At 44.7% G+C, this 24,003-nt stretch overlaps 1 protein-coding gene across 1 annotated transcript in view; it reads left to right on the top strand.

The window, feature by feature from the left end:
* reck (reversion-inducing-cysteine-rich protein with kazal motifs) overlaps window positions 1-24,003 on the top strand; it is a 90,220-nt gene that overhangs the window by 41,910 nt on the left and 24,307 nt on the right. The window contains exons 11-16 of the mRNA XM_026180915.2: window positions 6,606-6,818; window positions 7,762-7,898; window positions 8,992-9,135; window positions 9,215-9,403; window positions 16,374-16,496; window positions 20,630-20,801. Of these exons, the coding sequence (XP_026036700.2) occupies window positions 6,606-6,818; window positions 7,762-7,898; window positions 8,992-9,135; window positions 9,215-9,403; window positions 16,374-16,496; window positions 20,630-20,801 (978 nt within the window). The remainder of the gene's footprint in view (window positions 1-6,605; window positions 6,819-7,761; window positions 7,899-8,991; window positions 9,136-9,214; window positions 9,404-16,373; window positions 16,497-20,629; window positions 20,802-24,003) is intronic.

Below are 24,003 nucleotides of genomic sequence, written 5' to 3'. Positions count from 1 at the left end.
GCCATCATGGCACCGGACACCGGTACCCATCCCTAGATAAGATCAGTAGTTAGTGTAAGTTTTGAAATTTAAGCTTAAAAGTGTGGATTTGGTGCTTTATTCAAATGCAGCTGAGAACAGGTGAGTCTTCAACCTGGATTTAAATAAACTGAGTGTTTCAGCTGATCTGAGGCTTTCTGGGAGTTTGTTCCAGATATAAGGAGCATAAAAGCTGAATGCAGCTTCTCCGTGTCTGGTTCTGACTCTGGGAACTGATAAAAGACCGGATCCAGATGACCTGAGGGATCTGGAAGGTTCATACTGGGTCAGGAGGTCATTGATGTATTTTGGTCCTAAACCATTCAGAGCTTTATAGACCAGCATCAGAACTTTAAAGTCTATCCTCTGACGGACAGGCAGCCAGTGTAAGGACCTCAGAGCTGGACTGATGTGGTCCACTTTTTTGGTCTTAGTGAGGACTCGAGCAGCAGAGTTCTGAATGAGCTGTAGTTGTCTGACTGATTTTTTAGGTAGACCTGTAAAGATGCTGTTACAGTAATCAAGCCTACTAAAGATGAATGCATGGACTAGTTTTTCCAGGTCCTGTTGAGACATCAGATCTTTTATCCTTGATATATTCTTGAGGTGATAGTAAGCTGACTTTGTTATTGTCTTAATGTGTTTTTCTAAGTTTAGGTCTGCATCCATCACTACACCCAAATTTCTTGCCTGGTTTGTGGTTTTTAGGTGTATAGATTGAAGTTCTCTGGTGACCTGTAATCGTTTTTCTTTGGCGCCAAAGACTATTACCTCAGTTTTGTTTTTGTTTAGCTGGAGAAAATTGTGGCACAACCAGTCATTGATTTCCTCAATGCATTTACCAAGAGCCTGTACAGGGCCTCGGTCTCCTGGTGACATTGTGATATATATTTGTGTGTCATCTGCATAGCTGTGATAGTTTATTTTGTTGTTCTTTATAATCTGTGCCAGTGGGAGCATGTAGATGTTAAACAGAAGGGGTCCCAAGATGGAACCTTGGGGAACTCCACATGTGATACTTGTCTGCTCAGATGTGAAGTTACCTATTGATACAAAGTATTTCCTGTTTTCTAAGTATGTTTTAAACCAGTTTAGTACAGTTCCTGAAAGACCTGCCCAGTTCTCCAGTCGTTTGAGTAATATGTTGTGGTCAACTGTATCAAATGCTGCACTGAGATCCAGTAAAACTAGGACTGACATTTTTCCACTGTCTGTGTTCAGACATATGTCATTAAACACTTTTGTCAGAGCGGTTTCAGTGCTGTGGTTCTGTCTAAAACCTGACTGGAAGGCATCGTAGCAATTATTCTGTTTTAAGAAGTAACTGAGCTGTTGAGAAACTGCTTTTTCAATGATCTTACTTAAAAATGGGAGATTTGAGATCGGCCTGTAGTTGTTCATTTGTGTCTTGTCAAGATTGTCCTTTTTCAGTATAGGTTTGATTACAGCAGTTTTTAGTGATTCTGGAAACACACCTGATAATAAAGAAAAGTTGACGATCTGTAACAGGTCTGACTCTAAAGTCTTTGAGACCTTTTTGAAAAAACTTGTTGGCAGGACATCTAAACAGCAGGAGGAGGAGTTCAGTTGACCTAAGATGTCCTCCAGGTCTTTGCTGTTAATAGGTTGAAACTGTTTCATGGTGTTTAAACAGTTTTTCGGTGGACACAGTACATATCCTGGATCTGCTGTTGATGTACCAATTGCTGGTCTAATCTTTTGGATTTTTTTCTGTGAAGAATTTGGCAAAGTCATTGCAGGCCATGGTTGAATGAAGTTCAGCTGCCACTGACACACAAGGGTTTGTTAGGACTGGTTCTTATATAGAGATTGAAAATGTGACGTCACTCAGGGGTAAAACCGCAAAGGATTCTGGGAACTCGTGGCAAGAGGTACTAGTGCACGCAGGCTTTCAATTGAAATCAGTTACACAGCGATAAAAAGAAACACAAAAATGTCAAGAAGCTGTTGTGTTATTAACTGCAATAGCCAGTCACATGACAGCCACGGGAAGCCGACGGGTAAAGAGATCGGTTGTTATCAGATTACGTCGTTGAAGAGAAATTGTTCGAGCCGTGTTTCCGAAGTAACAAAGACGCGACTGGATTGCAGCCATTCAAAGACCAAATATAACGTCCCAGAACACTCCAGCTCACAGGTTAGTCTGCTCCAAGCATTTACACAAAGGTCAGTCTGCTGTTGTAGTTAATGCGTCATTTTTCTTAACATAATTGGTGATATAGGTTACAAGCAAGTCTGGCGCTGAACAGAAATTGTCGCGCTATATGCTCCTTTATTTATTGTGCATAAATAGTGAATTGTCCTGACTCAATATTGCGTTTCGCTTCTGTTATTATGGTACATTGACAAAAACATATAGTTTTATTCACAGGATAAAACAGGTTTTTTGTATCACTAATTGCCCAGTACGATTACAGCATACAGTATTATTGTCACTGCTACATTTCTGTGATGCTACCAGAAATTATTTCCACTACTAATTAATTACCGTTGAGCTCAAATGTTATATTAATAAACTGTTAACTAATGTGTATTTATGACGAAGATTTGTGAGACTGGTAAACTTATGATATGTACGATGGTCTTTCGTTCTACACGGTGCGTTTCAAGGTCCTGCACCCATCCGTCGGTAAACTGTACCTGGGCTTGTTGCAGTGACCTGAAGTTACTAAACTTCATGAGTGTATGCACTCACTCCAAGAACCGTATAATTATAAATATGAGCGTGGTGAAAGTTGGGCAGCACGCTAACATCTTTTGTCCCTCTGTGTGCTCGTAAGGATCTAACACTTTCACTCCTTTGATTTTTTTCCTCGTATCTTTTCTTTGTCTTTTCATCAAGTCTGTCTTTGTACGGACCGGCATTGTTCTCCTTCGTTTTGTACATAACTTATTGGGGGGCAAAGAAAAAACAAGAAGGTATTGGAACCGGAGAATGAACGTTTTGCGGTGCTGCAAATGCTTGCATTTGATGCAAGTACTTGGATTGTTTTGCCACGAGTTCCCGGCATGCAATGCGCGAAAGTCACGTGGTCTGTCAATCTCTATAGCTCTTGGGTGCTCAGTTAGAGTAGAAACAACTCGCCTCATCCATACATGCACTTTTTTCAAAGTGCCTCAGACAACAACCTGGGGTTAGTATGATGCCCTAGTATACTTGGTGTGCAGACTGAGGCGGTCAGGGATCGAGCAGATGGATAATCAATAAACTGATGTCAAATAATCTGTTTTATCAGTTGTATAAGAGCACCAAACAAACTCCCCTCCAGTTACCAGAAGTAGAATAGAAAGACCTTGGTGCACGATGGAGGCCATGTCCTGGCCACGTGTTCGCTGTTTTGTTAAAAATCAGATAACCACAGAATATTGTCTAACTAAATGAGTTCATTAATTATTAGTTAACTAAGCAACTTATTAACTGCTGCCATAAATGTGACTGGGAGTAAAGGGTCAAGAAAGAAACGTCCTGTCATGGTATCTGGGTCATTTTCACATTCGGGCAGGAACTGAGTGGACCGTGTTGAACTTGAGGCAAAGAGCCACCATCAGTGGTGTAAGCCAGTGAGATTATTCCACAGTAGTGTGGGAGAGCATGTCCTCAGGCAGCGCTTTACCTCTGTTAAACTGCTGAGTGTGGTCCACGTAGAACAGCCTCCTCTGCAGTTTGAGCTTCTGAGTTCTTGTATGAAAGAAAATGTGTATAAATAGACCCTGTGGGTTCTGAAATGGAGACACAAATGTATGAATAGACAGACACACAGTGGTGTGTGAATGGGATGGTGGATGAAGTGAAATGGGGCCACTCTGGGAGAATTCAAGAAACATAGCTTCTGACTTAAAGGTCCCCTTCAATTTAAACTGAATAATTATGTAATTAATAACATGAAAATATAAAAAATACGTTTTTAGCTTCATTTGTTTCTTAAGTTTGAGTAAGAACAGGCTGTCGCTCAGGTTCATATGTGTGTTTGCAGTATAGTGTGTGTTATTTGTACACAGTGTCTCCTGTTGTGAAGCCCACACACAGAGCGTTTCAAAAACAGGAAGTACATGATGAAAAGTTATTTCCAAGTGATTTTATATGTTTATAAATACTAGATACAAAAAAAGTATTTCATTGGTTTTACTGGTGATCCAAACTTTTGGATGTTTTACTTTATTTTGCATATCCAAGTATGGCTGTCCAGATGTTGTTATTGACAGCCTGACAAATACAAACATAACAGAAATACCTTCCCACGTTGTCATACTGCACTTCCATAGGATAGAGGAGCCAAGCAGCCACAGCTGGATAGTTTGTATTGTAGACTAAATGTAGGAAGACTGAGACGTAGTGGGCTGCACCAGTGCAACACCATTTGTTTCTGCTGCTGGCAGTAATTACTGTTGGTGCATTTTCATTTTTGTGACTAAAAGTCGTGCATGACTGTATTTCTGCAGCTGGGAGAAGATTTAATGAATCACGGTTTAGTAAGGTTGGCAGCAGACTGTCCACTGCAAACTGGGCTGAACTGAGCACAAGTCCTAGCTCCCACGATAGTATTATGGAGGGCCATGACTGCCAAAATAAATCAAGTTCATCATTAAATAATTTGTTGTGTCATGAATTCATTAAAACTTGTAATAATTAATTAAATATATACGTTGCTTTTAAAGTATCAGTTCATTTAATTTAAAACGTACGATGCATTTTTATTCATTTCCAGTCTAACTAAGGTGCGGCTCGGTGGCATCTACAGACACGGCAGCAGCTCTTCCAGGCCGTCCTCGTGTTACCAGCTGCAGACCTGTTCTGCGTGAAACCTGATCTCATGAATAATTACCAGCTTCTCTAACCTCACTGCTAAGAGTTTTTGACAGTATTTTCCGATCAACATATTTTGGGCATATGGGTCTATAATTAGCTGTTACGGTTTTGTTCTTCACTGGTATCAATGACATCATAGATCCTTTAAACTTGTTTTGGTGTGTCGCACATGTGATCAGTCTGTAAGCACAAACGTTTGGACACACCTTCTCATTTAATGGTTCTTCTTTATTTTCATGACTGTTTACATTGTAGATTCTCACTGAAGGCATCAAAACTATGAATGAACACAAACAAAAAAGTATGAATTAACTCAGAACGTTTGATATTTGAGATTCTTTGTAACATCCAGCCTTTGCTTTGATTCCTGCTTTGCTCACTCTTGGCGTTCTCTCCATGAGCTTCATGAGTCGTCACCTGAAATGGTTTCCAACAGTCTGGAAGGAGTTCCCAGAGATGCTGAGCACATGTTGGTCCTTTTGCCTTCACTGTGCGCTCCATCTCATCCCAAACCATCTCCACTGGTCAGGTGACTGTGCAGGCCAGACCACCAGCACTCCATCACTCTCCTTGTTGGTCAGATAGCCCTGACACAGCCTGACATGTCAGTTGGCTACCTATTTCATCTGCAGGATAAGGACACCTGTCAATACTCTCTTCCCCCCACCATAACTGTTTTTTTTTGTGGGTGATTGTGAGTGTGCAACACCCCCAAGCTCCATCGTGGACCTGACACAGAGCAGCTAGACATTTTAAGTGGCTGTATCTGAACCTCTTTTTTTATTTAAAAATATAACAGCACTAGAAAAGGCACTATAACACTTTTATAACACTTTGCAGCCTGTCTTTTACTCACAGCAATAAGTATAAATATCAGGAAGGTAGTTCAACCAGTGTAGGCGCAGTGGTAGAGGCTAGGAGGCTTTTTTCTGGTTTATGCTTTTGTTTTATTTTGTTATTCATATTATTGTCTTGTGGATGTTATGCTGGAGCAGGCGGGGTCAACGCCAGACTGATGAAAGATAAGAGAAGAAAGCAGAGACACAGGAAAAGGAAACGGGAGACAGAAAAAGAGAGGAATGCTGCTTCTGTACACAGCACCAACACACACAGGGAGGTACACACGCACACAGAAAAAACACTATTTTACTCTGTGTGCGTGTGTGTGTCAGGATGTGACACTGCAATAATGAGACGCAGAGGCTGATAGGGGAAGACCCAGGAGATGCTGGCCGTCCACAGCAGCAGAGCTGTATCAGTACCTGTGGAGATTTCAAACTGCACTCTTTTACGCAGCAGCCACAGTGCAGACTTCCACTGATATTTGCCACATTAAGAATAAATTCCTCTCAGAGAACTCTGTCAGAAAACGATGGAAAAGCCTGACTCTGTACTGCTGCACTCCTGCATGGACTAAGCTCCTGTTAGCCTGACCCCGTGCATTACCACATTTAGTTTTGCTTTGGAAGTCAAACCTAAGTTGGCCATGATGGTTACAGAATCCCCACACACACAGAGTGATAGAACCACACCCAGAACCTTCCCTGTGGAACCGTCGGTATTTTAAACCACCAATTAGCTGACTCACTTGAGACTAAACCCACCAATCAGACTCCACAGACGATTCCTGATGTGGTCAAGAAGGGAAAACCTGTGTGACGTTTCTCAGAGGATCTCTGGCTCCCTCTGTGGGAGCTGCTGCACGTGCACCGCTGAACAGCTCATTGACTTCCTGTTGTGTTTCTGTGTCTGTCCACAGGCCGACGGAGCTGTTTCGCAGCTGTAACATCCAGTCAGACCAGGGTGCCATGAATGACATCAAGCTGTGGTCTAATGGTACAATTAAGATGCCCTTCATGAACATCCCTGTGCTGGACATTAGGAAGTGTCAGCCCCACATGTGGAAGGCTGTGGCCTGCGCCCTGCAGATCAAACCCTGCCACAGCAGGTCCAGAGGGAGCGTTATATGCAAGTAGGTCTCCTCTCACCTTCACATGACTGTTGTTGTACTTCTCTCTGTTATATCTATAATGAATGTAAAGCTCTGTCATAATACAACCAATAAGAAACGAATGTGAGTCCTCAATGACTTAACCCCTTATCGCACCTGTGTTGAATAAAGATGGCGGCTGTGTGTGTGGCGTGCCGTCAGCTGTTACCTGCTTTGTAAATTGATTAACACTCTGCATCACAGCAGACGTGACTCTAGTTCGTCTGTCCTTCTCCCACTCCCCTCTGCCCCTGAGATACTTTTATTATCCTCTCCTTGGGGCAGCAACTCATCCCGACCCCAGAGTGGGAACGACTCCCCCTTCTGGCCAAAAAAACCATGGCTTCAGTATTAAAGGCACTAAATGTGATATCTGCCACTTCAGCTTGGCTGTGAACCACCTCAGTGCAAGCTGGAGGCCATCAGCTGATGTGACAAGAAAAAAATGTTACACAGCATTGTTACTTTGTATTTTGTTTAAACTTGTACCCACTTTATTTTATTTAGAATTCGGGTTCAGTGTTACCTTGGGATATTCCTCTTGTCATCCATCCATTCTCTTCCACTTATCCTTATCAGGGTCGCGGGGGGCTGTAGCCTACCCCAGCTACCATAGGGCAAGAGGCGGGGACAGGTAGCCTAATGAAGGGCGAACACAGAGAGAAATAAAACCATTCACACTCACTCAGATTCAGTTTAGATTGACCTAACCCCACTAACTGAATGTGTTTGGATTGTGGGAGGAAGCCAGAGGGAACCCAGGCAAGCACGGGAAGAACATGCAAACTTCACACATATTTTAGTTTATTTAGAATGTTTTTACTGACTTTAACTAAATCATTTTAAAATCTCGAACAAATAAAGTATTGTTGTCTTTTCTTGTCTTGTACGTACCAGCTGTTCTATTTGTTTTATCTGTCTTCAGATCAGATTGTGTGGATATCCTGACCCAGTGTGGAGATACAAAACGTTTTCACGAAGGACAAACACCAGAGAGGATCTGTGAGCTCCTGTCGCCTATTGATGACCCTGAACACTGCATCCCTCTCTACAGATACCTTAGTGAGTCAGGTTACTCCAGCGTTTGTTTGCATTATACAGAAACAGAAGGGATCAGCTGTAAATGAAACAGATGCAGTCTTGTAATTCAATAACAAAAGAAAAACTTTTGAAAAATCAATTGAGTTTGCCACTAGAGGGCAGCAGAGCACAGATGCTCAGAAGCTGGTGGATACAGTACATCCTACAATGTTGTTTTGAATAACATTTTAGCAAACACGTTGCTGCTTGTAACACAGCAGACTTAAAGAAATATTATCATCCCGATCCAATGCTCAGTGGTTTCAAAATGGGCCTTTCAGTGATCACAGTCACTAGTGTTTGACATTTTCTGTGTCGCTGTTTCCTGTTGCCAAGGTAATGCACTGAAAACAAGAAACTGAAAGAGTTATTATCATTATTATTATTATTTTAATTATTGTTATTGTTTGTCTGCACACTGGGAACATTAGCCAAGCTAATGGTGTAGTTCAGTTATTCTTAACAGAAATGATGCCTAAAACACAAGCGTCTGTGCCCCTGACGTTACCAGTAGCCAAGATGACTGAGTTGCTTTTTTTTTCTTTAATTACCTTCAGCTTAAGGCTAGTTTTGATGATATGGTACAAATGTAAATAGATTCACGCGTTGCTTTATACAATAAAAAAGCATACATTATACACATGCACAGTAGAATGTGCAGCAATTTTCTGTAGTTGTTTTGTCAGTCTTTGGCTCCTAGTCCCAAATCATGGATGTTAGAGCATCCAGTTCATGCCAAAAATGGTCTCTAATAGTTTCAGCTTTTAATTTGAAGTTCATGTACAACAACAGTTGTCCCAACACTTATTATATTTGAAGTTACTGAATGATCTGATCAATAAGCACATGTGTCCTATTTAATGGAAAGACAGAGTCAGGCTCAGCTGGAACTGTCTTTCCGTTACATAGGACTAAGGGCTGGACATCGAGCCTCTATATGCTACGTATTAGAATTCATAGTAGATTTGCATTAGGTCTCTTTTCTCCTGATGAGACTTTTCTTTTGAAAACACATATTCACATTCTTAAAAACAGAAAGCATTAATGGTACTTTCCTTTTCCACACACCATTAAGCACCCAGCTCCCTAGGCAGCAACACTGTTAAGGAGGTTATCCATCCATGCAATCCTAACCCCTGTCCAAGCAACCACATATGCCAGGTGAACAGGAAGGGCTGCCTCGATGAGCTAAACTGTCAGCCATACCTCTGTGTGCCAGGTAAGACAAACTACAGTCCGTTTCTGCAGCTTCACATTATTCACATTCAAGAGGCTGAAGTCTGTTTTTATGTTTTCAGGCTGCAAAATGGGTGAAGCCTCTGAGTTCTTGGTGCAACAGGATGCTCGTATCCAAGTGCCTACGCGCACTGATCCTACGGTTTGCTTCGAGGTGTGCAGCTGTGGTCCCAGTGGGCGACTGGAGAACTGTGTGGAGATGCCCTGCATGGACACCAGCAAGCCCTGCATAGTAGGAGGACAGAGGAAGAGTAGGACTCTTAAAGACATACAATTCTTATAGTATACAGTTAGTTTTTAAGCATTTGGACAATGAAGCAATTCTTTTAGTAATTTTGCCTCTGCATACGAGGAAAGAAGATTTTAAATCAAACAATCCAGATGTTTTTGAAGTGCAGGCTTTCACCTTTCATTCATGGGATTTAACAGAAGTACTGCATTAACTGCCATTTCTATTACATATCTCCCAATTTTAAGAAGCTCAACAATAATTATCTTGATGCATTGCTAATTCTCATTCCTGCCTCCTCATACTTGGCTGCAAACTCTTTCAAGGTGAGCTGGAGGCCTGATGAAGGGATCTGAAGACTGCACCGTAGGTGGCTGACAGTTGGTGTCATTACCCACCCTTCTGTTCAGTGACTGTCGTTCAACAGAGGAGGTGGCTTACAACAACATAGATGGCCTCTCTCTCCTCTGGTCCAAAATGTGAACATTAGCATCCTCGCCTGTATCTTTTAAGTGCAGATGTACAGCTGACTCTTGTCCTGTCAGAGGTGGCTCTTCTATGTTCTGCCATACGTTTATGGAGCAGCTGTTTGGTTTCTCCATTGTAGAGGTCTGAGCATTCTGTGCTGCACTGCATGGTGTGAACGATTCAGACCCGGCATGGCGTTAATTGGCTGTTTTCATTTAATTCAGACACACACACTCTTGCACAAAATGGTTCGACCAAATATCTCTGGCATGGTCAGCTTTTCAGCTGACCCCACACTTCTTTCTTGTCTCCAATCTCTGGCGACACTAAAAAGGGAAGAGAGTTCATCAGTCTGACTGCCTCCACCTGGACCTCAGCCTCCCTCCCCCACCCCTCCTACACTGCAGCAGAGCCAAAGGCCACACCCCTGCCAAACCGACCCACTGCCCGACTGAGGCTTGGGCCGCATCTGGCCAGAGCCCTCTGTTTGAGGCATCTGTCTGCAGGATGAAAGTGAGGCAAAAGTTAAGTGTGTTGAGCAGCAGCTCCCCACAGAGAGCCTTTTTCAACGGCACAAACGCACCGCTGAGCCAGATCTTGGACACAAACACGGACACGAACCGGCGATAGTACCCAGCCAGCCCCAGGAACCACCTCACCTACTTTTTGGTCTTGGGGCACGGGCAGGATCCAATGGTGGCTGTCTTCTCCGCCTGTGGATGCGCCTGCCTGCCTCCCAAGTGGTACCCCAGATACTGTACCTCCCTCAGTCCAACTGCGCACTTCTTTGGGTTGGCCGTGAGCCCTGCCTGCCTCAGGGAATGCAGGACCGTGCCCACCCTCTGCACATGCTCTGCCCAGGTGTTCCTGTGGATGATCACATCAGCCCGGTAGGCAGCAGAATATGCAGCAGGTGTGACCAGGTGCAGGCGGCGCCAGCACCTGGTCCATGAGGCACTGGACAGTGGCAGGGGCTCTGAACAAGCCAAATGGAAGAGAGACAAGTTGGTACAAACCGTGCAGAGTGGAGAATGATTTTCCTTGGACTCTGCAGACAAGGGAATCTGCCAATAGCCCTTGGTTAAATCCAGTGTCGTAAGAAATTGAGTGGTGCCTAACCAGTCCAGGAGTTCATGAAGCCGGGGCATGGGGTAGGCATCAAACCGTGACACCTTGTCCACCTTGTAGGTAGACGACACAGAACCATATAGACCCACCTTTCTTCATGACCAGAACTATGGGGCTACGCCAAGCTCTGTGTGACTCTTCTATTACTCCCATTTTCAGCATCTCTGCCAATTCCTTCTGAACAATTTGCTGTTTATGTTCAGCTCAATTCATCTCTGTCCTTCACCAGGCTCATTGGAGAAGTGATTTCAGCCTCTCGCCATCCTCTAAGGAGGTTGAGGTGATATACCTGTGTGGCTCTTCCCCTGCCGATGTTGACTTCATAGTCATTATTGCCAACCCATGGTGTGACCAAGAATGGATGTGTATGTGTGTTGCAGTGCTGGTGGCCGGCGGGCTGCTACTCCATGCTCCCTCTGCCCCCATGGCCAGGTGCTCCTCTGCTAGCGTGACTGCAGTCTCCACTCTCATCGTGGCATATCCCCTGGCAGCCCCTCCACAGTCCTCCCCATCATCTGACTGGCCCAGAACTGCAGTTAATGATACTTCGAGGAGAGGCCCAAACGATCCAGCACAGCGCTGTGAATTTCCCTAAAGCTACCTCGGTACGTTGGTGGTAGGCTCAGAGACGCCGTGGGAGACCCTCCAGACAGCAGTGGAAGCAGCCACCGCGCCTACTCAGTGGCAAGCCACTGACATGCCTCTGCTGTGGCCTGGAAGGTCTCCAAAAAGACCTGCAGGTTGTTGCCCTCCGCCATCCGGTGCATCGGGGTGGCTCCATCCACCCTCTCCAACAACTGCGTCTGCCGCTAAGATTGCTCACGGTGCATCAGCATTTGAGCCAGCAGCTGAAGCAGCTGCGTGGACTAAGGGCTGGACATTGAGCCTGGATTTGGGCACCACTGTGAATGGTTCAATCCCGACACGGCATTAATTGGCTGTTTTGCCACTTTTATTTAGGCGCACACACACAGAATGGTTCAGCACCAAACATCTCTGGCATGGTTAGCTTTTCAGCTGAACCCACAATTCTCTCTTGTCTCTGTCCCCGGTGACACTAAAAAGGGAAGAGAGATTATCAGCCTGACTACCTCCACCTGGCCCTCAGCCTCCATGGCACTGCCCTTTGAACCCACTGCAGCAGAGCTAAAGACCACACCCCTGCCACACACAGATTACAGTTTGCTGCTTAGCTTGTGTGGGAGTTTGAGAAAAACCAGTTTTTAACTGGGAGTGAGTCTGAAGTGCAATGGGATGTGCTGAGGAAAAACTTTGAGTTTCTTTGTGTTTATCCAAGTTAATATAACCACATGTTTTAAGAGCATGTTCCTTTTCTTTCCCTTCTGCCTTAGAGGGAATGTTTTCTTCCTGCAGTTGCAGGGTCCTGATCCTGGTGGTAGTCAAACAGTAGACACTTGTCTTTGTGTGTAGGTTTCCAGTAAACGTCAGTGTTGAGGCTTCCAACCTCTGCAGTGCACAGAGCACGTTCTAAAACAAAAGTCTTTGTATCTACTCCGATGAACTTTGTGTTTCTATCCACTGAGATGATGTGAACAGTGAAGGCTTCTCCTTCTTGAGTTTTGATTGTGACTTAGGAGTAATCCTTATATCTGTACCAGTGGGTAGCTGCTATCCCTTTGATAGAGCCAAGATCTTTACTTTCCACTGCCTCCATGGCTACAGTGGATCTAAAAGAAAGGGTGCAAATCTGATCAGGGTCAAAGCTGGTTCTGTTGTGTAAGGAGCTGTCTCACTACGGCTGGTCTCTGGCAGCTCCACTGCCTCCACAGGCCCAGTAACATTACTTACTAACAGTTGGGAAAGGTATGGATATTCTGTATTTAAGTAGAAGTATAGATACTAGTGTTAAAAATTACTCCTGTAAAAGTTGAAGTACTCATTCAACTTCTTTACTCAAGTAAAAGTAAAAAAGTACAGACTCTGAAATATGCTCAGTGTAAGAAAGCAAAAGATAAGCTTTGGAGGACATTTGAAGCTAACTGAGCCTCACAGTGTTATCGTAATGATTCAGCTTAAATCAGAAGAAAGAGAAGGAAAATTAAATTCACCAGGTGGGGAACCCTAAAATCAGTTGTTGTGGCTCAGTGTGGGGAAAGAATCATAACTCACAATTATTTTTATTAAGAGCTCCAGTAGATTTTCTTCTTCACTGCTCTCTGTGGATGTACACACCTGAATTCAACAAGGTGGAAGCAGATGGTTCACGAGTTCATCCTCTACGTCAGTGTTTTCCAACCTTTTGGAGCCACGGTAGATATTTCACATTACAAAAATCCCACGGCACACCACCAAACAAAAATATCACAAAAAGGACATTGATAAGATTTCCCTGCATAACAGTCAGAGCAGAATTGGCTCAGTTTGTCCCCAGTGTACCTTTTGTGCTTTCTCCTGACCACTGCTCATGCTAGGGCCTTCATCTAGCTCGGAGTTTTCTCCAGGACCAAGGTCAGACTGACTACTTTTTCACATATTTATCTATTGCTATGTACTGTCCTCCCGTGACTCATGCCAGTCGCTTACTAATCTAATCAGGTGGACCCAGATAGTCTTCCATGGCACACCTGGTCACAGTACACTCACAGTACACTGTTTATCCTGTCTTTTTTCTAGTTCATATAAAGTTGGTATGAAGGTGGAATTCAGTGAATGAATATCAGCATCATCAGCTAAAATGTATATGAATCTCTGCTGCACATGATGTACGCTAACTGTGACCATGAACCCACTGCCACTGTTCTTTAATTTGAACCCATCACAGTGCAGTGAACTAACCTGTTTATCTGACACTAACCTGCAGAGGATTTTCATGCAGCCTTTAAATAACACAGTTAGTCTGCCTCAGTTTGAGTTTTTTCATATTGTGAAACAAAACAAATCAGTGTCACATGTACAGACCCATTTAAAAACAAGGGCTTACATGCAGTCTTTGCATTTATAGTTTATTAAATACCACTGAGCAGCCCTTTAAAGCTAACCCTATTTTTCTTCATCTCTGAGTAAAGTTAGCCCTCATTCTTCTCTCTCCTTGTGAAGACAACACAAACAGTTTGTGAGTTTGCTGATAGAAAAGCTGCATTTGAAATGACCTGCTACTTAAAAAGCATCAGTCACTTTATGCTTGCCTTCTGTAGGGCTAGCTACACTGCCACTTTAACCCCTGGCTTTGGCACATGTCATCTGTTTTCATGCAACATCCCCTGGTGTTTAGGCTCAAATCGGTTCGATGTATGAAGGCCCACAGCAACGAAATAATAACTTAGAATTCATTAAGCCTAAGGTAACCAGCCTGTTTTGAAAATGTAATCAGAATCAGAATCAGAATACTTTATTGATCCCTGGGGGAAATTATTTTTTGTTACAGTGCTCCATTATAAACCAACATTAAGACAAGACAGACAATACGCTAACTAAGAATAGTACAATATATACATATATATACATGCATACATACATACATACATAAGTCACTTATAAATAAATATTTGGAAAAGAAACATGTGTAGTTGTAGCAGCAAACAGTGTGTTAAGTGGATGCATTGTACAGGGAGATGGCCACAGGCAGGAAAGATTTCCTGTGTCGTTCAGTGGTGCTTTTCGGTAATCTCAGTCTTTCACTGAACGAGCTCCTGTGACTGACCAGCATGTCATGGAGTGGGTGGGAGGTGTTATCCAACATTGTCTTTATCTTGGACAGCATCCGCCTCTCCGACACCACCTTGAGGGAGTCCAGCTCCATCCCCACAACATTGCTGGCCTTACGGATCAGTTTATTAAGTCTGTTGGCATCTGCTGCCCTCAGCCTGCTCCCCCAGCATGCAACAGCATAGAGGATCGCACTGGCCACCACAGACTCATAGAAAATCCTCAGCATTTTCTGGCAGATGTTGAAGGACCTCAGTCGCCTCAAAAAATAGAGACGACTCTGGCCCTTCCTGTAAAGTGCTGTGGTGTTTTTAGCCCAGTCCAGTTTATTGTCAATGTGTACTCCAAGGACTACAAAGTACAGATATTTGTTTGAAAATGTAGGAAGTAAAAGTACAAAGTTATCAGAACTACTGAAGTAAAGTACACATACCTGAAAATTCTGCTAAAGTACAGTAATGAAATATTTTTACTTAGTTACTTTCCACGTCTGCTTACTACTAATTAGCAGTGTTAATTGTCATTCATGTTAATGTTACTAACCTATACAAAGTTCAGTGTTGAACGCGTTAGAATGCAAACATAAGGTTACAATAATGTAGAGCTGGGCGATAGAACGATAACGATATGTATTGCGAAATAACTTTTTCTCGATAGAAAAATTAGACTATTGCGATAGACCTCGCCGCTCTTGTCCTCTTAAAAAAAAAAAAAGAACAGCCAATCCAAATTAAGTAGCGCAGAGCCGAGCCAATCACAGCCACAGCGTCACGTCACGTGACTTGTTACGTACAGCACAAGTGCCAAGCCGCACATGTGTATTTGTTTGGGAAGCAGCCAGCCACCGTGCCGCCCGGTAATGGAGGAAATGAGTGTGCCGACTAGAGAAACATCAACCGAGAGCGTGACCGAAGGTTACCGAAGAGAAAACAGATGATGGTTCCAACGCCAGAGAGATTGTCGAATGGAAGAGCCATAGAAGTTCCGTAGTGTAAAAGTATTTCGGCTATTTCAAGTCTGACAAAAAACAGAGCACTGTAAATTGTGCCGAAAGCAAGTCTGGAAATACAATAAACTGGTGCATGCTCAATCTCTTTGATATTGACAAAAGTTAGTCAGTTTCGTCTGTTCTTCTGTAAAACAAACTAAGATTTATTTTTAGAATTAATATTTTGTTTCTAAGTGGAATTGACAATTTAGTCTGTTTCGTTTGTTCTATTTTGAAACTTAAACGCTTTAGCGGCTGCCTTTTGTGTAGTTTGCAATATTTGCCTTTATTTATCTGAAAAAGTCTCATGTTCCTTAAGTACATCTACCCTGTTGAACTTATTATGGGAAATAAATATTTAAATAAAAACAAGCTGCTGATTATTTCACATTTTACTTGTGAGCAACGGCACATTTAAATCTTACAAATATAATTATTTGGCTTATATCGTGATAGATATCGTTATCGCCTGAAATGAAAAAAATATATCGTGATATGAAAAAATCTCATATCGCCCAGCTCTACAATAATGCACTTCAGTCTACGGTCTGAGCACAGTGATGAGTTGGTGAGTGCTGTTGACTTATTCCAAGTGTCACTGGTAGCAATGGGTACTACAGATACACTATTAATGTAACTGAACTCCTGGTTGTGGTTACACTGTGAAATCTGAGCGATGAATCTTGCACATTCAGTTCAGCAACTTTCTAACATGTTTTTGGTCGATATGTGTTACCGACAGGCCATGGGACGTCTTTCAAGACCGACTGCCACAACTGTTACTGCTTTGCTGGTGAGACCGTCTGCTCCACTAAAGAGTGTCTCAGCTCTGGATACACAGATGACAGTCATCGACACTTTACTGGTTAGTGTTTCAATAGAGTTTGGACATTTCTGATAATGAACTACAGGTTAATCCATCCATCCATCCATACTCATCCGCTTTATCCGGGGCCGGGTCGGGGGGGCAGCAGCCTAAGCAGAGAAGCCCAGACCTCCCTCTCCCCAGCCACCTCCTCCAGCTTATCCGGGGGAACACCAAGGCGTTCCCAGGCCAGCCGAGAGATATAATCTCTCCAGCGTGTCCTGGGTTTGCCCCGGGGCCTCCTCCCGGTGGGACATGCCTGGAACACCTCATCCAGGAGGCGCCCAGGAGGCATCCTTGTCAGATGCCCGAACCACCTCAGCTGGCTCCTTTCGATGTGGAGGAGCAGCAGCTCTACTCTGAGCCACTCCCGGATGGCTGCACAGGTGGTGATCAGTTGACAGCTCAGCCCCTCTCTTTACCCGAGTGTCCAGAACATATGGTCGCAGGTCTGGTGATACAATTACAAAATCGATCATCGACCTGCGGCCTAGAGCGTCCTGCTGCCACGTCCACTTATGGACACTCTTATGTTTGAACATGGTGTTCGTTATGGCCAAACTGTGATTTGCACAGAAGTCCAATAACAAAGAACTGCTTGGGTTCATGTCAGGGAGGCCATTCCTCCCAATCACACCCCTCCAGGTCTCTCTGTCGTTACCCACGTGAGCATTGAAGTCTCCCAGAAAGACAACAGAGTTTCCAGGTGGAGCACCTTCCAGCACCCCACCCAGAGACTCTAAGTAGGCTGGGTACTCTGAACTGCCACTCGGCGCATAAGCGCAGATGACAGTCAGGACCCGTTCCCCGACCCTAAGGCACAGGGAACAAACCCTCTCGTCCACCGGGAAGAACCCTAATATACCGGCAAAAAGCCGAGGGGATATTAGAATACCCACCCCAGCCCGCTGCCTCTCACCAGGAGCAACTCCAGACTGAGACAGAGTCCAGCCCCTCTCCAGGAGACTGGTTCCAGAGCCCAAGCCATGCGTAGAGGTGAGCCCGACTATATCTAGCCGGTACCTCTCAACCTCACGCACTAACTCAGGCTCCTTCCCCACCAGAGAGGTGACATTCCATGTCCCTATTGCCAGTCTTGGCAGCCGGGGATCAGTCCGCCAGGGCCTCCAATGCACCCGACCCCTATGGCCCCTCCTGTGGGTGGTGGGCCTGCGGGAGGATGGGCCCATGTCCCCTTTTCGGGTTGTGCCCGGCCGGGCCCCATGGACTAAGGCCCGGCCACCAGACACTCGCCCTCGGGCACCCTCCCCAGGCCTGGCTCCAGGGCGGGGCCCCGGTAACCCTATCCAGGGCAGGGTAAACTGTTCCCTCGATGTTTTTCTCATAAGGGTCTTCTGAATCGCTCTTTGTCTGGTCCCTCACCCAGGACCAATTTGCCAGCCCCCAGACAACATAGCCCCTGGGATCCGTGGGACAGACAAACCCCTCCACCATGGTATGGTAGCGATTCACAGAGAGGCAGGTTAATGCAATATTATTTTATTAAATATAAGAGATAAAAGTGGCTTTTGTTGGTTATTAAAACATGTTAGACATGTACGATGGATTATCCCCAAATTCAGTGTTGAAGAAAAGAAAAATCACACTTGTCCAAGAATATTCCACGCAGTAACATCCAGAGCCCAACAGGAAGCCGATGTCAAAGCACAAAACTAAACAAAGGTTTAAAGTACCACTTTTTTAGCCTTGAAAAGTTTGCAATTTACAGCCTTATAAAAGCCTCTTCATAACTGTTGTGGCTTCTGACTATTTTTCACCACAAAAATTCTGCACACCTGAATGGGCATCATGTGGCTTGAAGGAAAAAAAGACAATAAAAATAATTAAATACAATTCCTACGAACTGCCTCACTTACTGCTTGTACATTTATAAAATTATAACATTTATTTCCATCTGAACTTCATCAGGTATACCTGGACTATATATTCCCAATAAATGTGTGATACAGTGCTTCTGGAAAGTATTGTAATGTTGTAGCCTTATTTCAACATGAATTAAATTCACTTTTCACCAAAATAATTAAAGAGATAAGGGTTGTTTTTAGAGGTGTTTAACATTTAAGAACATTACTAATTATTTGCAAGAGCCAAACTGAGTGACATTCACTTTTGACATGCACCTCAGGTGCATCGGCCCAACCAGGGGGCTCTCTAACTGGTGGGGAGGTTGTCATATCTTTGCAGGTGGTCTCCTCACTACAGGAGCTCACTCTGCAGGTGGGGGAGAGATATAGGAGAGGTGGAGAATGAACTCAACCTGGGTGTCTATTGTCTTGTGTAATTTGGGAGATGATTGGATGATGGGGTGGGTGCAGTTTTCTCTGGGGTGGAGTCGGGTGGGCTGCCCCGGACTCTGTGGGGCTGGGCGGTGCTGCTGCTGCGGGCCCCGGTCTGGATGGGCCTGGGCCCCCTTGCCCTGGTGGGTTCCAGAGTGTGGGGGTGCCTACTGGGGTCAGCGGGGGAGCTGGCCCCAGGGAGGGGCCGCTTGCCCCTCCCTTTCTTCCCTCCCCATTCTCAGCTGCCTCCCTATTCCCGCTCTACCACACCCACCCACACACGCAGGGCTTGGGGTGCAGGTATGTCACCAAGGTGCAGGGGGGGCACTCCCCCTCTGTCCCCTTCTGGCTGCCTGTGCCTCAATTTTATTCTGCAACCTAGACATCCACATTACTCACACTCTCACATAACACATACATATAGGGCCTTGGGGGTGGGCACATTTTACAGCATCCAGAGGATGGTTGGTGTACTCCAACCCACCTCTGGCGCTGGTGCCCTACCCTCAATTTTAAATGCATTTAGACACTAAGGGTTTTCGGGAGGAGCTGTGCTGCTCTCTGAGAGGAAGCTAGTACCATGCTCTCCTGAGTTTTAAATGCACTTTAGAACAGCACACAGCAACATTACATATGAGCGGGCGTAGGGAGGTTTGAGGTCTTCACTCACCCCGGTTCTGTTAGCCGTCAGGGCTGGGGGGCTGGGAGGAGGTGCTGGCCGTCAGACTGGGGTCTGGGATGCGGGGCCTCCCTGCTACTGCAGATAAGGAGGTGGTCCGCTTGCCTCCACCCCAGAGAGAAGGGTTACATCTCCTGGGTTTAGGTGCGGCTTGCCCCTCTGAGGGCGGGGGTACCTGGACCTGGATATAGAGTATGTTTGGGGAGTGCGACTGTCTGTGCAGTGTCTATTTGTGTCTGTCTACACGTTGGGTGAGTGCCGAGTATTTGGTTGTGTATATGGGGTGGGAATGCACGTCTGTGTCCGCGTGTGCCTGTTCGCAAACCTTTGGAACACAAGCATGCTGATCCACACAGGTATGCACACAGGTGTACACACGGGTGTTCACAGACGCGGACTACAGCTTTCTTGGCTGCTGTCTCAAAGCACATTGTGCGCTGTCTATCTTGCGTGCTGCACAAAATCGTTTAATATTTAGTATCTACTGTTATCTACTGCTAGCTAGTTTATTGTGATGGTGCTGGTTTTATTATGTTGCTCTTTTTGTTTGCTTTCTCTTCTGTTTTTTTTCTCCATACAGGTGATCCAGGTGTTTTGTTTGTTTTTCTTTCTTTCTTCCCCCCCTTCTCACCGTCTCTTCTCCCCTCTGGTTTTCTTTCTCTCCCTCTCTTTCTTTCATTCTTTCTCCCTGTCCTATCCCCCAGTCATGTCTGTCCCGTTTGTAGGAACTGAAAATAAAATAAATACATAATTATAATAAAGGTCAATCAAATGGACCAATATGGCAAGGCCATGATGATCCACTTGGTAAAATAAATCCGCTTGGCATCTTTCTTGGCCTTAAGACAACAATTCTGATGCTAAAGATCCAAACGGGACACAAAAAAAGGAAAGAAAAAAAAAGAGATATGGGTTTATGATTAGATTGCTAAAATTGCATCCGGTGGGTTAAAAAGCAAGGCATGGACAGAACTAAACCCCAGTATTCTGAGATGTTTGCCTCTACTTTGGAGAGTATGATGGATTAGAATACAACCCTAACAGGTTATTTTCCTTAAAGCAAATTGTTTCTTTTAGCTTTCTGTTAACTCTTGGTTGTATATAAGTCACACTTCTCAGTGAAATAGTGGTTTCTGTCTCCCTCTGCCCTCCCCTAGGTCTTCCCTGTAGCTGCCAGGACCGCTTTGTTCCAGTGTGTGCCTCTAATGGGCGGACATATCCCAGTGCCTGCGTTGCTCGATGTATGGGATTCAAGGACAGTCAGTTTGTCTTTGGCCCGTGCCACCTCAGTAAACCATGTGCCAGCAAACCCTGCCAGAGAAACCAGAGGTGGGTTCAGTACATTTTACTTGCTCTCTGTCCTTGTCCCAACTAGGGATGGGAATTGATACGAATTTTGGAATTCTGATTCCATTATCAACATCACTTATCAATTCAATTCCTTATCGATTCTCTTGTCGGTTCTATCAAGGTCAAGGTAACTTTATTTATACCCAAAGACAAGGTAAATTTGCTTTACAGAAAAATGACAGCATTTGGCATCCCTTTAAAAAAACACACATACCTAGTAAATATATAAAGCTCACTGTGGCACATATATAGTAATTTTAATATTTCGAATCAAAAACAGTTCCTATTTAATTCAGTGACAGCAACAGGGACAAAGCTATTTTTATAACGCTTTGTCCTGCATCTCGGAAATAGAAACCTCCGTCCTGAGGAAAGAAGCTGAAATTCACCCCTTAGAGGATGGGAACCATTTTTAAGGATTGATAAAGCCATCCTCTGTACCTGCTTAGAATACAGGGAGGCTAAACAAGACTGTGGCTCACCTATCAGACGACTATTTGGGTGGTCTTTAGGTCGGCTTCACCACTAGAAGACATTATATTCATGCAAATTAACTGCATGCTGTGTGGTCAAATGTTTGTGCATGTTGGAAGTTGTCACGGTGGGCTGCGCTGGGGTATTTTGTGAATGGGCCCAAAAGCAGATGCAGAGAGGTATAGCTGGTTTCAACACAAAGTGAGCCTTTATTCAGGCTGAAGGCAGCTGCAAACATGAAACTATAAACAAACTATGACTGACTGTGAAAACTGATGAGTATTCACAAAACAGGAACTCCAGCAACACTTGAGGGAAGATGAACAACTTTAATAATAGACCAACGCGTTTCGGCTTGTGGCCTTCATCAGGGTCATGCAGTACCTTACATTACTTCGAAACATATTGCAAATGCAGGACTCAAACTGCAGGACTCTGAAGGGTTACGATTAAAGTGGATTTATTTACAGAGTGACACCTGGTGCTTTATACAGTGGCTAAGGGGAAAGGGCTCTAGGGAATCGAGGAAAGGGAAACACGTCCAAAAGCTCTTCACCAAGACAGTCACCCACAGGTCCAACTCGCAATCTATGCTGACGCTCACTCACGACACACTCGCTCGAGTGTCCAGTCACAATGGGACTAGAGAGGTAAGGTTTGAGCTGGAAGACAACATGCATGTGCATATTGCGAGTTAACTTCAGACAGGCAGAAACAGGGTTAGGAGGGTTGAGAGCCAGTTTTCTAGAATCTTTCCAGATTCTACTAGCCCTCTGCTGGGCTAATGGGGAGGTCAAGGGTCCGATGTCGGTCTGCCAGCTGCTTGTTCTGTTCCTTGGTTGGAAGGAGAGCGGCTCAGGTGGCCCTCCATAGGCAGCAAAACCTGCGCAGATGATGAATGTAAGGGACTGAAGCCACGGTCAAAGATGATGTCCAAAGGATCCCATGGAGCCGGAAGATGTGGTTCGTGAAGAGTTGGGCTGTAGGGAGTTTAGATAAGGCCACAAAGTGAGCCACTTTAGAAAAGCAATCAACGATAGTCAAAATTACCGTGTTCCTGGCATAGGGAGGTAGACCGGTCACGAAGTCAAGGGCAATGTGTGACCACGGTCGTACAGGGGTTGGCAAAAGTTGAAGCAGGCCAATGGGGGGAGAGCTCTTTGACTTGTTTTGAGGTAGTGCTGGCAGAAACATACTACCTTGTGTCCTTGGCCAGCGGTGTTCACCAGAAGAGGTGTTAAAGGAAGGAGATAGTTTGGTGAATCCCTGGACGGCAGGTGAACTTGGTATTATCTGTCCAGTGGAGTACCTGAGGCCGGACAGAGGATGAAACATAAAGTCTCTTGGTGGGCCGGGTACAGGGTGAGGTTCCAACCACTGAGCCTCCCAAATAGCTGATTTGGTCTCCCAGGTCACCGCTCCCATGATGCAGGTACGTGGGAGAATCCAGGATTCTTGGGAGTGTCTTCAGAGGTCGAGAATTGCCGGGAGAGCCCGTCGGGCTTTATGTTGCGTGAACAAGGCCTGTAAGTGTTGGAAAAGTTGAAACAGGTGAAAAACAGAGCCCACGTGGCTTGTCGGGCGTTTAGCCAATTGGCGGACTGCAGATAGGCAGGTTCTTATGATCGGTCCAGACGATGAATGTTTTTGAAGTTCCTTCGAGCCAGTGCCGCCACTCCTGCAAGACAAGCATTACGGCTAGGAGTTCCCAGGTCCCCTACTTCATAGTTATGTTCTGCAGGAGTAACAGTAGTAAGCACAGGGGTGGAGCTTACCTTCATGGTCTTTCTAGCGCACAGCTCCCACCCCAGGGTCGGAGGCATCCTCCTCCATGATGAACTGGCGTGTTAGGTCCAGTAGTGATAGGATAGGAGTAGAGACGAAGGGTTTCTTGAGGTGGTTAAAGGCAGTCTGAGCTAACTGGTCCCACTGAAACAATACTGTGGCAGAAATCAAGTGAGCGAGAGGCAAGGCAATTCTTCTAATGTCCCGGATGAAACAGTGATAGAAATGAGTGAATCCTACGAAGCACTGGAGTTGTTTTCAATTAGAAGGCTTGGGCCAGTCAAATACTACTTGAACTTTAACCGGATCAGGCTTGAGAGTCCCCTGCTCAATGATGTAATCCAGGAAAGAGACCGTTTTCACATGGAATTCACAATTCTTCCCTTTTACAAACAATTTGTTCTCCAACCCGAATGGCATCACCAAGTAATCAAAGCAGTTCGTGTGACAATCATCTCCTCACCCAGAGATGTAATCTTTCCTCCGGTCAATATTGGGATCACGTTGCTGGAGCCAGGGATAACCTAAAACGAGCGGAGTGAGAGGAGTCTTGAACACGGAAAAACTGATCAGTTCAGAGTGGCTGCCAGGGAGGGTGAGAGCGACCGGTTCAGTTATGTGAGTGATATCTGGAACCTTCTGATATCAGCTTGGCTATCAGTGGATATGTGTCTCATCTAAGCTAATAATCAAATTATGAGCAAATAACTTTATAATTATTATTGATTATTCTATTTTAAAACTGCATCCTTCTTCATTTTGTTACTAATACAAGATCAGCACGTTTAAAATCAAATTCTGTATTTGTGAAGCATCTGTAAAAGATGCTGAGACCAACAAGAATTGCAAAACAGCATTGATTGTGATACATCAGCTCATCAGCTGTGTTGGTGCAACAATGGTGTAATAAAATGTTAAACTA

The sequence above is a fragment of the Astatotilapia calliptera genome, chromosome 9, assembly GCF_964374335.1.
Source record: "Astatotilapia calliptera chromosome 9, fAstCal68.1, whole genome shotgun sequence".
NCBI classification, from domain to species: domain Eukaryota; kingdom Metazoa; phylum Chordata; class Actinopteri; order Cichliformes; family Cichlidae; genus Astatotilapia; species Astatotilapia calliptera.
Note: the sequence above shows the minus strand (reverse complement) of the source record. Positions and strands in the feature narration are given on the sequence as shown.